This window comes from Vulpes lagopus, chromosome 18, assembly GCF_018345385.1.
Source record: "Vulpes lagopus strain Blue_001 chromosome 18, ASM1834538v1, whole genome shotgun sequence".
NCBI classification, from domain to species: domain Eukaryota; kingdom Metazoa; phylum Chordata; class Mammalia; order Carnivora; family Canidae; genus Vulpes; species Vulpes lagopus.
Genome location: NC_054841.1, coordinates 31,972,075 through 31,986,382, shown reverse-complemented (window position 1 = coordinate 31,986,382; position 14,308 = coordinate 31,972,075). Strand labels below are relative to the sequence as shown.

The following is a 14,308-nucleotide window of genomic DNA, read 5'->3' as shown; positions in this document are numbered from 1 at the left end:
CACAGGCAGGTCAGCCACGTCAGCGGAGCCCACTCAGATATCTCAGTCCCCACCACCTGAAGGCCTCTTTTCTGCATACCATTCCCCAAGAGCTGGCTGCCCAGAGACTTGACAACCTGGTACCGACTCCTCCCCCAGACACCCTCCCATTCCTCCAGCTTATCTCTGCTGTCAGAGAAGAATGCAGCCTCAGGCTTGTGCATTCCGGCTCCAGCACTTAGGGGAAGAACCCTCAGCAGAGCCTCTGGCATTTGGAAAGCAGGGCCAGGGCCAGGACATCTGGCTGGAGAACCACCTGCCGCTTAGCGCAGCCGTCCTCACCCCATCCCAGGCTGCTACAACTGCGAACAGAGCTGGACAGACCCCCTGGGGGAGCACCACTTCTGTTTCTCGGGGACAACCCATATTAGGGGTATTGCTTTCTGGAGTTCTGGGGATAGGAGGGGGAGAGCCAGAGTCAGAACCCCTGGAGACTCTGCCCAGTGACCTGATGCTCATCAGGTATGTTTACTTAGCTGTACCTACGGGAAAAGACCTACAGTGCTGATGCCAGGGCAGGAGAGACCTAATCAACTAAGCAAAAGAGCCTACAGCCCAGAATAGATTAATGAGAATCAGGTCACCTTTCCTTCCCACTAGATTACTAGGATTCACCTCTGTGACCTCAGACAAGCGAATTTTCCTCTTTAGGGACCAGTGTTCTCCCTCTAAAGTAGACAGGGAAGGGTGGAACCAGACAAGTTGTAAAGTCACTTTTAAGGAAGAATCTACAAGTTGGATTTTGATCTAAGTTCAGAAAATAAGTATGGCCAAGTATATAATTGATTGCTGGTGCTTTTTTTTTCCCTGCAGGCATTGGTTTTACTAACACTCTTACCTTGTGATCTTCTTCCATGAGATCATTCCCCTCCAAATCCATGAAAGTACTGGGAATCTGGGTTGGAAATTTCTCTGTGACTCATTTCTCTCCTTCCACTTCCACCCCAACCCCCCCGCCCCGTACCCCTTGTCCACCCCCACCTGAGCTTGTTCAATGCTGTGATGCTGGTGGGCCTGAGAATTCAATGTTTATGGTTTTGAGTCCTGCCCCATCCACTCTTGGGCACTGCAGAGGACATTGTGACTCACTGTGTACTCTTCTCATTCATTTGTTGAACATTTCTCCCAAGGAATACTGAGAAAAACAATGTGGCCCAGTTCTTAGGAAGTTGAATCCAGGGACTCCTGGGTGGCTCAGCAGTTGAGCGTCTGCCTGCCTTTGGCTCAGGGCATGAACCTGGAATCCCAGGATCGAGTCCCAAATCAGGCTCCCTGCATGGAGCCTGCTTCTCCCTCTGCCTGTGTCTCTGCCTCTGTGTGTGTATGTCTCTCATGGAGAAATAAATAAAATCTTTAAAAAAAAGAAAGAAAGAAGAAAGAAAGAAAGAAAGAAAGAAAGAAAGAAAGAAAGAAAGAAAGAAAGAAAGAAAGAAAGAAAGAAAGGAAAGAAGGTGAATCCATTCATTAAGGAGAAGCCTTGCCAATCCACCTGATGGCAGTTAGCCTGGGTCACCTGGGAGAGAACACCAAGGGCAGGCCTGCCTGGGCAAAATCTTGAAGTGTGCTATTGCTGATGCTATAGATGCCCCCTCCTATCAGCGTTGCTCGATGCATGCTCAGGACAGGCCAGGGGTGTCAGGGAGTTAAACCACAGGAGGAAACCTCAAGCCAATGAGAAGCAGAAGCTGGTGGGTAAAACTCTCAATTCCTCACCACTTCATCCTGAGGTGTGCTTCGCGGAGTCTCACGGGGGCCCAACGGGATCAAGTGACCTGCTCATTAACACAGCAGCGGTGCCTTCCCTCCCCTGTCTCACTTCCTAATCCCTCTCCATGCTCTTTAGGGTCTCCTCCCAATTTGCTTATCTGTACCATGGGAATAATAGTACCTGAGGAGGACTCAATGAGATAATACATATGGCATTAGGCTCTGACTATAGTAGATGCTTGGTTTAAAAAAGGTGGTAGTGGTGACAAGCTGAGTACACCCACTGGGGCAAAGCCAACCAGCCACTTGGGCAAGACCAGTAAGCAAACTCTGCCATGAAGTACCTACCATCAGACTCCCAAACTCAAAAGCCCAACTGGGAAGCCCGCCAAGGGTGTGTGTGTCTGCTTGGATTGGGCATGACAAGAGCAAACCAGACAGCCAAGCTCAGACACTGGGTCATCCTGTCCAGGCCAGGCTGTCCAGGCCGCCATTGGTGAGCTAGCCAGCAAGCAGTGAGGACAAGATATTGGCTCAGAAGGCCTGGGGCTCTGGGTAGGTACAGGGCAATGACTTCAGCGGGGTTCCTCAGCCTCCTTGCCCCACTGTTGTGCAGAAGAGCACCCAACATTGCTTCCTGGGATCCTCTTTTATTGGCTTCCATGGGGGGCCAACTTCCTCTTCAGGGTCGCTGTTTCAATAGATTTGACCCCTCTCATCTAGGGAGCCCTGCCTATACTCCCCAAACCTCTCCTGGCCTATAGAGTAGACCTGGCTGGTTTAATCTGCGAGAAGGTTGGCAGGGAGGGGCTCTGGGGTCTGGGCCCTGGGCCCCCTGGATAGTGACTGGGTTGCCCCAGACAGGGTTGTACAGAACAGGCCTCTTCCTGCTGCCAGCTGGGGCAGATGAAGGAATGCTTCTAAGCAGCAAGGCCCCAGGCTGGCACTTAGGCTGATATTTTGAGGCTTTTCAGTAGAGAAGGCCTCAAAGGAGATCCCAGGGGACTTGCAATTATCCAATTAACACAACACACCAGTTCCGAGGCGAGGCGGCGTCCTGGAATTCCTCAGGGCTGCTCAGATAAGGACTGACAGGAGGAAAGATCCATGAAGTTCTGGTCCTTGTCTGTATACACAATGCTGGGGATGATTAATCCCCAGCCTGGGGGCGGCAGTGGGAAGGGGATGGAGGTGGGGGATGCAGATCAAAGCCTCTCAGACAAGATGACTAGTCTTGGAACTCTGGGAGAGAAGGGCACTGTGAGCTGCAAACAAAGTGTATTTAATATCATCACTGCTTGGGGGAGACCTGGGGCTCTTAGTAATGCGCATCCACCACCCCAGCCACGGGGCAGCAATGTTCTTTCTGCACTTCCGCCCCCTTTACTTATCTTCACAAGATAAACGGAGACAAATATCCACTCTGTCACCCCAGCGAAACCCATTCTTGGGGACTCCTGGATCTGGTTTTGTTGCAGGATTTCTCTGCCTTTTAGTGCCTGTGGTTCTCAGTTCTCTCTTCAAAGAACGAAGAGGTGGACCAGAGGAAAGTGGCAGCAGCAAAGCAAAGTCTATCGAGCATGAGTATGAAGCTCCTGCCTGGAGAGGGAGGGAGGCCAGAGAGGGCTGACCCCGGAGTTTCTAAGTTCACCGAGTTTTGCAAGCTGTTTTGCAGAATTATCATAAGCAATCCTGGGGTGCTGAGTCGTACCACTCAGGGCTTTGCTTACATTATCTGTCTGTCTATTACGTTAGTGTCTCTGTGCTGATGGTCATTTTTTGCTGACACCTGGGGGCTTAGGTCTTAACCACCCCACTCCCTGTGATAGGGACAAATGCCTTGTGCTTCATTGTCTTATTTCAGGATAGAAGTCATTTCTGCAAAGGCTGCAAAAAAAGAATGTCAATCCGGTCCTGTCTAAACTGCAAAACAGGGTGTCAGTGCTGTTTTCTTTCAGCTCTCCTGACTTGGTATTTTCTTGTGGGGGACCCCGGCCCTAACTACCGAACTATCCAACTAACTCCTAACAGTTTGAGCCTGGCCCTGCTTCCAGACTCTTCTGAGGACCCACTCTCCTGCCAGTTTTTCTTCTAAAGTCCTGCAAGCCTTCCTATGGACTGAGGTGCCTTCCTCCTTTGGAGAAAGGGGCTTCCTCCTCATACCAGCTCATCATTCAGCCTCCAACTATCCCAGGAAGTGGGAACCACCCAGCAGGAGGTTCAGATTCCTCGGAGGTGAGAGTGTGCCTTTGCCTCACTGCACCCACTAGCCCTCAGACTTCTCTCTGGCCAGCCAACTCCCTCCCTTTGTCAGGCCTTGGAAAGGCAGTGCAGGAAGAGGTAACAATGGTGGAGAGCAGGAAGGAGGTGCCAGGTCCAGCAAGGGGCAGGCCCAGGCCCAGCACCAGGGAGAAGGGAAAAAGGCAGTGAGAGCGTTGGCTAAGGACCACAAAGTCTTGGTGGGGAAGGAGGGGCTGCAGGGACTGGAGTAGCTCAGGCTCTCTCAGTAGGTGGGGCCAGGAGCAGGGGTACCTGGGAAACAGGCCTCCCTCTGGAATTCAGAGTTGCACGGCTGGCTGTCTAAGTCACCGACCTCTGGAATCCGTAAGACAGGATAGAGGACTGTGAAGAGCATCCAGGGGTGCCATACTCCCGCAGGGCAGCTTAGGGTGAGTATGACATTCTCCCAGACCCGTGGCCTCCTGGCCTGTTTCCAGGATTCTTCCCATCACCTTGACCCTCAACTGGCAAGAGAGAAGCTTGGGTGGCTGCTCAGAAACCCGGTGGTCAGCAGAGACAGTGGGGTTGGGGAATATGACCCTGCAGAACTGGGGCCACATGGAGCAGTGACCTCAAGGCCAGGCCTGGTGGGAAGTAGCTTTGCCGCTCCCAAACCAGCCCCTGGGTTTGTGATCTACCCCTCTCCGGTCCCCCAGCTGCTCTAGAAACTCCACACCTAGGAGCCTGCAGCCACCCCCCTAAGGCAAGGTTGACCTCAGGGGTCCTGGCTGTCGTTGGAACCAGCATGAGGCCAGGAAATGCATGACTCTGGGTTCCCATGCCTCACAACTTTCTGGGGGCTCTTTTCTTCCCCAAAGGCAACCCTGAGTGCCCTCTCAAGAGGAAGTTCTGCCCTCTGAACTCATTTTAAAATATGACCTGCAAACCAGGTCAGATGCAAATGGGACTCCCTTGTGGCTGAACCCTTCTAAGGGGAAAAACGAGGGCAAGTGAGTTTTGCTGGAATTGTCAAAGTCTTCTGAAAGTCCCATGCTTCTATTCCAGCAGAGCTTCTCCCGACTGAGGTCATTCACTGGCTCATTATTAACAGATGTTTCTGGAGCAGCATCTGGGCACCTGGGGAAAGTTTAGAGCAATAAGGGACACGGTCCCTTCGCTCCAGAAGCTCATGCAATGGGAACAAGGGAGGAGGTTCCTTGGAGGTTCAGGCAGGAGGGGACAGATGGAGGAGGCCTCCTGCAGGACGTCACCTGTGGATGCTAGCCCTCAGCGAATGAGAGGGAAAGGCATCACTGGGAGCAGGGAGGGCAGGAGGTGCGGCAGGAGCGTCCGGCGTCCTTCAGGGAACATCCAGGGCCTGTGCGGCCCTCGGAGCCGGAGAGTAGAGGGGCATACCTGCCCCTTCCAGGAGGGCTTCTGCGGGCTCACAGGCTGCGGGGCTCTTCTCTCCGCAGCCGCTCACCATGTGGTGGGCCCTGCTGCCGCTGCCGCTGCTGCTGCCCACCGCGCTGCGCCCCGGCTGGGCAGGGCCGCCCCCGGAGAGCGGCCCCCCTTTCCGGCTGACCCCGCAGGACCCCCGGGCCAGCGGGGCCGGCAACGCCACGGCCTCGCCCTGCGAGGGGCTGCCGGCCGCGGGAGCCTCGACCTTGAGCCTCGCGAACCGCAGCCTGGAGCGCCTGCCCGCCTGCCTGCCGCCCGCGCTGCGCAGCCTGGACGGCAGCCGCAACCTGCTGCGCGCCCTGAGCGCCGCCGAGCTCGGCCACCTGCCGCGCCTGCGGGTGCTCTCGCTGAGCCACAACCGCATCGCCGCGCTGCGCTGGGGCCCCGGCGGCCCGGCCGCGCTGCACACGCTGGACCTCAGCCACAACCGGCTGGCCGCGCTGCCGCCGTGCGCCGGGCCCGCGCTGCCCGGCCTCCGCTCGCTGGGGCTGGCCGGGAACCCGCTGCGCGCGCTGCAGCCGCGGGCCTTCGCCTGCCTCCCCGCGCTGCGCCTCCTCAACCTGTCCTGCACGGCGCTGGGCCGCCACCCCGGGGCGGGCATCGCCGACGGGGCCTTCGCGGGCGCGGGCGGCGCGCTCGAGGTCCTGGACCTGAGCGGCACGTTCCTGGAGCGCGGTGAGTTCGCAGCGGGGCTGGGAGGGCGCCCCCGGCGGGCGGGGGCTGGGGGGTGCGGGGGGCCTCCCTAGCGGGTGGCGACCCGGCTCCTCTCCTCGATTTCCGGAGCCCAGCGGGCCTTGTTCGAAGGTGGGGACTGTGATTCCTGTCGCCGCTTTGCAGAGGAGGGGAGCGAGGCACGGAACGATGAACGCCCGCGGTCTCGCAGCTCCAGATCCCAACGGGCATCCGGGGTCCAGAGCCCAGCCTGAGCCACTCCGCTGCTCTGCTACTACCCAGCAGAGCGGGCGAGGCCGGCGGGGCGGGGGAGTGGAGGCAGGGCTTCGGGGCGATTAATGAGTGAATTTGGCACCAAGCGTGCAGGTAACCTGAAGCAACAGGTGCCCTGAGGATGAATTCATGGATTTTTCTACTTTGTTTGGCCCAAATTGTTTCTGTGAACGTTGAGTCTTCAAATAAGACACAGGAGGGAAGTGAGTACCACTTCCCCTGTACTTGGCATGTTTTGACTGATTCACAAGGTTGGTTTTTACTTTTTTAAAAAACACTTCGCGTGCCTATAATCACCGGTTCCACTACAGACAGAAGAAGGAGCGGGAATGGGGAGCAGGGGAAGTGGTACATCCTCCATTTGTTAGGGGAGCCACAAAATTAGGTTTCTGGGCCTCATCCAGCCTTGCTCCTCCTCTCCTCCTTCCTTACCTCTCTCAAAAATGTCACCACTCTCAGTAGCCATTAGAGCGAAGCCTGGGGTATTTCACTGTGGAGTTCCAACAAGAGGATGAGGCAGGAGAAACCTTGGAGACCCTATCCTGGGTTCAAGTCCTCGCTCCATCCTTTCCCAGCTGTGTGGCCCTGGGCCTGTCATTCTCCTCCCTGACTTTGGCTGCCTCCAGGGCTGGAAGGAAGGACAAACTGGTCACCTCTGAGGGCTCTTCCAGCTGAAGTGGTCCATGCTCCTGAGCTTCCCAAAGCTGCTAACTGTGCCCATACTCAGCAATGGCCTTTACAACTCACCCTGTCCCTTTCATCGTTTCTGTAATGCTGTGTCAGCCTCTCGGGTGTGTGCCCTCCTGGGTAGTGGGCAGTTTCCCCTCTGTATTTCAGTGCAGTCAGGGTGGATCAAAGACCTGCAGAACCTCACATCTCTCTACCTGAGGAAGATGCCCAGGCTGAGAATCCTGGAGGGGGACATTTTCAAGATGAACCCAAACCTGCGGCAGTTGGATTGTCAAGACTCCTCAGCACTTAGCTCTGTCCACACGCACATCTTCCAAGACACTCCTTGCCTACAGGTCCTTCTACTCCAGAAGTAAGTGTTTCTAAGACACATGTGAATCACATAACTGATTTCTGCCCATTGCACCAAGCTGAACGCGTGTAAGCATTGTATAGCACTGACCAGACCTTAATTCCTCTCCCTCTGCTCCTTCGCATCCTCTCTGGATTTCTGTGCTTCCTCGTGCTTTGGGTGATATTTTGGTCGGGTACCAGATAGTACATTGGCCTAATAACTGTGCAAGAAACTCTCATGCATGTAAAGTTTCCTTTAAGCCCAGGCTGAGAAACTTGCTGGGGGAAGAGGGGATGAGGCATCAGGTGCTTCTCTATTTCTGGATCCACTAGCCTCCCCCCGCCACCTCCCCTCTGCCACCCCAGGTATTTATGCAATTCAGCCCTTTCAAAGTTTGAATGTGTCCAGGGAGGAAAGGTGAGGGAGTAGAAGGGTCCTACTTGCAGCTGGGACCCAGGATCAGTCCTTTCAGGCCTGGTTGTCCAGAGTGTCACTGTATTTACCTTCCTTATCAAGAGCAGCTACTGTCCTGACTTCAACAGGAGAAGCAGAATCCCTTTGCAGATGACCCCAAGCCACCTCCTTTCATGGGAGCCCTTATCTGGGCCCTGGGAAGCACCTTTGCCTCCATCATCACTTTCAGTGTAGCCACTTCTTTCTTTTCTCTGCTAGCTCCAGCCACAACCAGAATATTCACTTTGAGGTTTGTCATGAGAGAAAAGGAAACCAAACATGCAGAGCACTTAGCTCAGTGTCTGGCACATGGTGCGTGCTCTACCATTCGTGAAGATGATATGGTGGCTGTGAAGAAGGTGATGGGAATAATGGCAGCGACAGTGATGGTGGTAATGGTGTTGACGTTGGTAGTCATGGTGAATTGGTGATAGTGATGGTAATCGTGATGATGATGATGGTGGTGGTGGTGGTGATGTTGGTGAGAGTGATATCCTCTCTGGCTCTGACTCCTCTTCTGAGCTTCAGACTTGTGGATAAGGTATCAGATGAGGAGCCACAGCTCAAATCCTGACTCCATCCACTTTCACACACCTTGTCTCTGCAGACCCCAGGTTAAGAACACTTGCAACCCTGTCACCACATTGAGGCAAGAGGTCGGTCTAAATCATAATTTGATTGAGCCTCCTGCCAACTGAAAACCTTGCAGTGCTTCCCATGGCCTGAAGGAGAAGTTTGAACCCCTTCTGGCTCATCCTAGGCCCCTCTCCCCCCTGCTCTACCACCTGTGCTCCAGTGTGGGGGAAGGAGCCATTTGCTTTCTTGTGCTCTCAAGCCTCTCCATCTGCCCCGCTGGGCCCTCTCTCCCTCTTAGCCTGGCCTACTCTTGGCTCTCCTTAGCCCATCCGCCCCCTCCCCTGGGGAGGCTGTTCTAAATACCCAGTCATGTTTGGCTGCCCTAGCATAGTTAGCACCCACTGGTGAGGGGATGGCCACCTCCCTGGCTGCTCTGCCAACCCAGTGTGCCCAAAGCCCTCCAACAGTCCCCTCTGACATGCAGGAGGGAGGGGCAGTATTTCAGCAAAGAAGTGAAAAGAGGTTATTTAGGAGAGCAAATAAAACCTCTTTCACACTAGGTCTTTGTAGTTCAAATGGAGAGACATGCAACACACACCAGGATGTGAGCCAGGCCCTCCTGTAGCCCCAAGTAGGTGGTGATTCAACTTGATTTTATCACATGCAAGTTGCACAGGTGGCAGAAAGGGCCACCAGATAAGGAAAGGACTCATTTTCCTTACCTGAAAAATGAGCAGAATATTATTATGTCACTATATTGTCAGAATGATGTCAACGAGATGATGAATGTAAAGTACTGGGCAATGTTACCTGTTCAAAAATATGATGATCCTTTCCCTCTCCCCCTTCAGGCAAAAAGAAAAATATTTCCCTGGCATGCTGAAGTACTAAGTAAACTCTCATCCTAAGATTCCACTCTAGCTCTGTGAAATCTGCTGAAAGCAAGCATGCATATATGTATATACTCACATATGTGCATTAAGAATCAATATAAATAGCACACACATATATCTGGTGTTCCAGAGGGGACAAGTGTCAGGTCTCCATCACCCTGGAGTGTTAGAGCAGATCTGAGGAGTCGGTCCTTCCTCACCTAGCACATGAGCTTCTCCCACAGAGTAGTTGAGGAAGGCAGAAGGTTCCCAGGCAGGTGGAGAAAGCCAGCCTTTAGTCAGAAGAAACCTGAAAGTCAAGTACAGCACCTGTAGCTCAAGATGAATTATAAGTATGTGTAAAAGAAGCCAGGAGACTCAAGGAATTGAGAAAGTTCAGGCCAAATGCTCTGTAAGACTCTAGGGAAGAAAGAACCGAGGATTGAGAGGGGCCCTGTCATTGCTGAGTGTGCTAGACCCGTTGCAAAATGGCCCCAGGAATTCCTCCCATCCTTGCGGACACACCCTTTGCAATGTGACTGCAGCTCCTCCCATCAAGAAGTAGAGTCTTTTCTCCACCTCTGGAACCTGGACGTGGCAATGTGACTTGCTTAGGCTAGTGAGACATTAACAAAAGTGACATAAGCAAAGACTTGAAAGTGGTTGAGCACTGGAGCTTTCCCTTCCTGGCTGGTGGGGACCCCCACCACACCACCACCACCATGTACACTAGCCTGGGCTAGCCTCCTGAATGATGAGGAGTACATGGAAGGGGGCCCCAGCAAACCTAGCTGAGGCTCCATAGACATGAGGCCAGCCTAATCTTCCAGCCCCAGCTGACCTGACCCAGACCACAAGAACCACAGACTCCTAAGAACAAACATTTGTTATTTTAAACTACTAAGTTTTGGGGAAATTTCTACTCAGCCAGAGCTTAACTGATACACTTCATTGAGGTGTCTTTTTTTTTTTTTTTTTTTTTTCATTGAGGTGTCTTCCACCAAAGGACTGGTGCTGAGTGCCATCAGCACTCAGTTCAACTGCCATAGTATATATTCAAGAGTGTTCTTTTTTTTTTTTTTAAGAGTGTTCTCATTAATAAACAACTTCTTCCATCTCTTGTGACTGGTCTATAATAACAATATCTCACTTTTATGTAGAGATTTACACTTTTAAGCAGTTTCATTATCACAGACTCTTTCTGATGTAACAAACGGGCAGGGGAGTATTGTCTCCATTCGATAGGAGGGGTGATAGTGACTGAGTTGGGCTGGTATCTTGACAGATGATAAAAAATGAAGTCTAGGGTCTTTAAAGAGTTTTGTCCAAAGTGGTGTCATCTAACCCCTAACAGAATGGTTTTGCAATGAAACCACCATGGCTCTCTGGGAGTAGTTTTGACTTGATTTTTAAGGCCTGACTTAATTAATTTTTGTGTTTCAGCTGCAACTTGAGTTCCTTCCCTCCTTGGAACCTGCATTCCTCCCAGGTCCTATCCATCAGCCTCTTTGGCAACCCCCTCATTTGCAGCTGTGAGTTGTCCTGGCTCCTCAGGGATGCAAAGAGGACCATCCTAAGCAGGTAATACATTTACAAAGCAGATGACTAAGAGGGGAGCTGAGTTCTCACAGCTCATCTTGTCTTGCTCATCTTGGGCAGGGTGGCCATCCCCCATGTAGTCACACTCAGGGCCCCCCAGCGAGGGAGGCTCTTCATTCCAGCCAGCCAGAGTGGCACAGAGCATGGAGGAAGGAACAGACATGGCAGTTTCAAAGGGGCAAAGCCAGGAGGTGGGGCTCATCACTTCCACTCTCACCTCAGTGGCTCGATGACAGTCGGCAGGCCACATCCACTACAAGGGAGGCTGGGAAAGATAGTCTAGTTTTGTGCCCAGTAGGGGGAAAAAATGGGCTAAGTGAACAGCTATATCCTCTCTGCCAAGATAGTTTTATCTTTGTTCTATTTTATGGACAAGTGGGTTGGGGCCCAAAGGGGGAGGTGCTTGCTTAGGGTCAAGCAGCTGTTGGATGAAGGAGGCAGGATGTGTCTTCCTTCAAAACTGTGCTCTTAACCACTGGGCCCCCCTAGTGAGTTCCCCAAGATGCAGCTGGTCTCCTGCATCATTCAGTCTAAGGCCAATGGGCTTACAGAGCTCTTGTGGACCAGGGGAAAAAGAAGTCCTTCAAAGACTTCCCATTGGGTGTTGGCCAGATGAGCTGTTTTTGCAGTGGGGAGCCATGCCCAGACTAGCCACCAGGAGAGAATGGGGGCAGCTAGGGACACCTCCGGTGACAAGAACCCTCACACCAGCTCCACAAGCAAACCCGTCCTCCTTGCAGCTCACTTCAGGAGACCCTTCCCAGCATCATGTGTGGTTGTTTTTTCACGTCCCACCCAAACCCAGCTGTGAAGTGGGGCTCCCATCCCCTTCATGTTACCTCCAAAGGACCCAGATCCTTTGCCGTGAAGGGTCTCACTCTAGTTTTAATGAAGAGGTTGAGAGTGCTGCCTCTTCGCACCACTTACCACTGTTGATTTCGGCTGTATTGCTTGACCACTCTGTGCCTCTACTTCCCCATCTGTAAAATGGGATCATAGTGGCTGCTTCATAGGGTCATACGGATTAAATTAGTTCATACGATAAAAGTGCTACCAGTAGTCACTGGCATTTGGCAAGCGCTCAGAAAATGTCAGCGAGCATCGGGTGTTGTTACTAGTGGTCAGCCAGGAAGCGGACGGTCGGCTACCAAACGGCAGACTGCCTGGAGACTGGCAACCCCCATTCCCCGGCCGGCCCTGGGTTCGGGTTCTGCCAGCGCCGTCCTGGGCAGCTAGTTCCTCTTGCTGAGCTTCTCTGCCCACCGGGATGATGAGGGAAGCCTCCCTCCTCCACAGGTTGCCCCCAGGGTCAGCGAGGTGAGCCCCGCCTCCAGGCGCCTTCTAACTTGCTGGGTCCCCTCCAGGGCAGCAGACACGGCGTGCGTCGCAGCCTCAGGACCCCAAGGCGTCCCCGCGGCCCCTCTTCCGCTGTCCCGGCTGCCCGCCGCCTGCCCCTGGGCCCGAAGCACCGCCGTCCCCGATGCCACGCGGCCCTCCGAGCCCCTCGCCCGCGCGCCGCCGACCCCGCGCGCCGCCGCCCCACGGAGCAGCGTCCGCCCCGCTCGGCCTGCGGCAGCCGGAGGCGGCGTCCCCGGGGCTCCGCCCGCCAGCCCGCGCCCGGGGCTGCCCCCCGCCGCCCGCCGCCCGCAGGCCTCCCCTCGGGCTCCCCACCCGAGTCCTTCCGAGGGCGCCGATTCCCATCTTGCTGCTGGGCGACTCCAGCGAGGAGGAGGAGGGCGCGGGGGGCAGCGAGGAGGGGCAGGGGCAGGGGCAGCAGGGGCCGGCGGCGGCGCCCCCGCGGGACGTGCCCTGCGACTACCACCCCTGCAGGCACCTGCAGACCCCGTGCGCCGAGCTGCAGCGGCGCTGGCGGTGCCGGTGCCCCGGCCTCAGCGGGGAGGACACGGCCCCGGACCCGCCCCGGCTGCAGGCGGTCACCGACGTCGGCGACACGTCGGCGCTCGTCCGCTGGTGCGCCCCCAGCTCGGCGGTGCGCGGCTACCAGATCCGCTACTCGCGCGAGGGCGCGGGGAACCGGTCGCTGTCGGTGGTGGCCGGCCTCTGCGCCACGGCGCGGCAGCACGCCCTGCACGGGCTCTCGCCGGCCACCGCGTACCGCGTGTGCGTCCTGGCCGCCAACCCCGCGGGCCTGAGCCGGCCGCGCGCCTGCGCCGCCTTCACCACCAGGCCCCGCTTCGCGCTCGTCCTCGCGGGGCTGTGCGCCGCCTGCGGCCTGCTGCTCGGCGCCTCCCTGCTGCTCGCGCTCTGCGTGTGCCGCCGGCGCCGCCCGCCGCGCCGCGCCCGCCGCGCCCGCCGCGCCGCGCCACGCACCTGGCGGCCTACAGGAACCCCGCCTTCGGGCCGCCGCCCGAGCCCCGGGGCCGCTCGTAGCCCGGCGCCCGCCGCTCCCGCCGGCCCGGGGCGCGCGGGCGAGGAACCACGGGCTCCCCGCCTTCCGCTCCTCCAGACGCCTTGGGGTTCGCGCGCCCCCGCGCCCCCGCGCCCCCCCCCACCCCCCCGTGTCGGCGGCAATAGGCTGCGTGTGAAAGGAGGAGGAGACGCCGCGGTTCGTGCGGTCCAGCCCCCTTGGCCATATCGAGGTGACATTCTCAAGTCACTGCAGGGAGGTACGGCCCTGGTCAAGCTTCAGCTAAGGCAGAGGTTACTCAAGGAATCCACTCCGGTGGACTGGGGAGAAGGGGGAACTACTGGTTACGGTTCCCGACGCCATCCGGGTTATTGGCGAAAAAATGCGCTTCTAGCTTTGTTACCGAAACTGCAGTCTTCTGGGAGCATCGGAGAAACGCAAGGATAAGCTGCCCTTTCTAAAGTCAGTTTACTGTACTTCTCCACAGTCTAAGTGGTCAAAGAAACTATGAACTCCTTTTCTTAACAAAGCATAATAAGGTGACTTTCAGGATCTTTTTTTTTTTTAAGAGAAGAAATGAACAAAAAAGAACCTCAAGGCTCTAGCTAGAGGCCAAAGCATTTTGCTCTCAGTTGCATCAAACGGTGCCTTCACGATTTGTATGACTATGGATTATATGTCTTACTACATCCTCTTTTCACTGTTATGCCAACTTTAAAAAAGTGATTTTATAAAAATTATGTGGCTCCAGATTTTTAATTTTCTACATTAGTATTTATTTTACGTTTCTGTCACTATTATAACAATGATCACAAACTGGGTGGCTTAAAACAACAGAAATCTATTTTTACAGTTCAGGCAAGAAAACCACAACCGAGGGTATCCATAGGACTGGTTTCTTCTGGAGAATCTTGAGAATTATTCCGTATCAGTCCTGGTTGCTGGCAATCCTTGGTGTTCCCTGGGTTGCAGATAAATCCATTCTATGCCATCATTGTCTTATGGCATTCTGTGTCCAAATTTCCCTCTTTAAAAATTATTTCG

General features: G+C 54.8%; 1 protein-coding gene across 1 annotated transcript; it reads left to right on the top strand.

The window, feature by feature from the left end:
* Positions 1-5,017: 5,017 nt before the first annotated feature.
* On the top strand, positions 5,018-14,001 carry LRRN4 (leucine rich repeat neuronal 4). The gene is given in 5 exon segments (XM_041732078.1): positions 5,018-6,102; positions 7,210-7,414; positions 10,741-10,878; positions 12,261-12,585; positions 12,587-14,001. Coding segments are annotated over 5 exon segments (2,445 nt in total). The 5' UTR covers positions 5,018-5,450; the 3' UTR covers positions 13,712-14,001.
* The last annotated feature ends 307 nt before the right edge of the window (positions 14,002-14,308 follow it).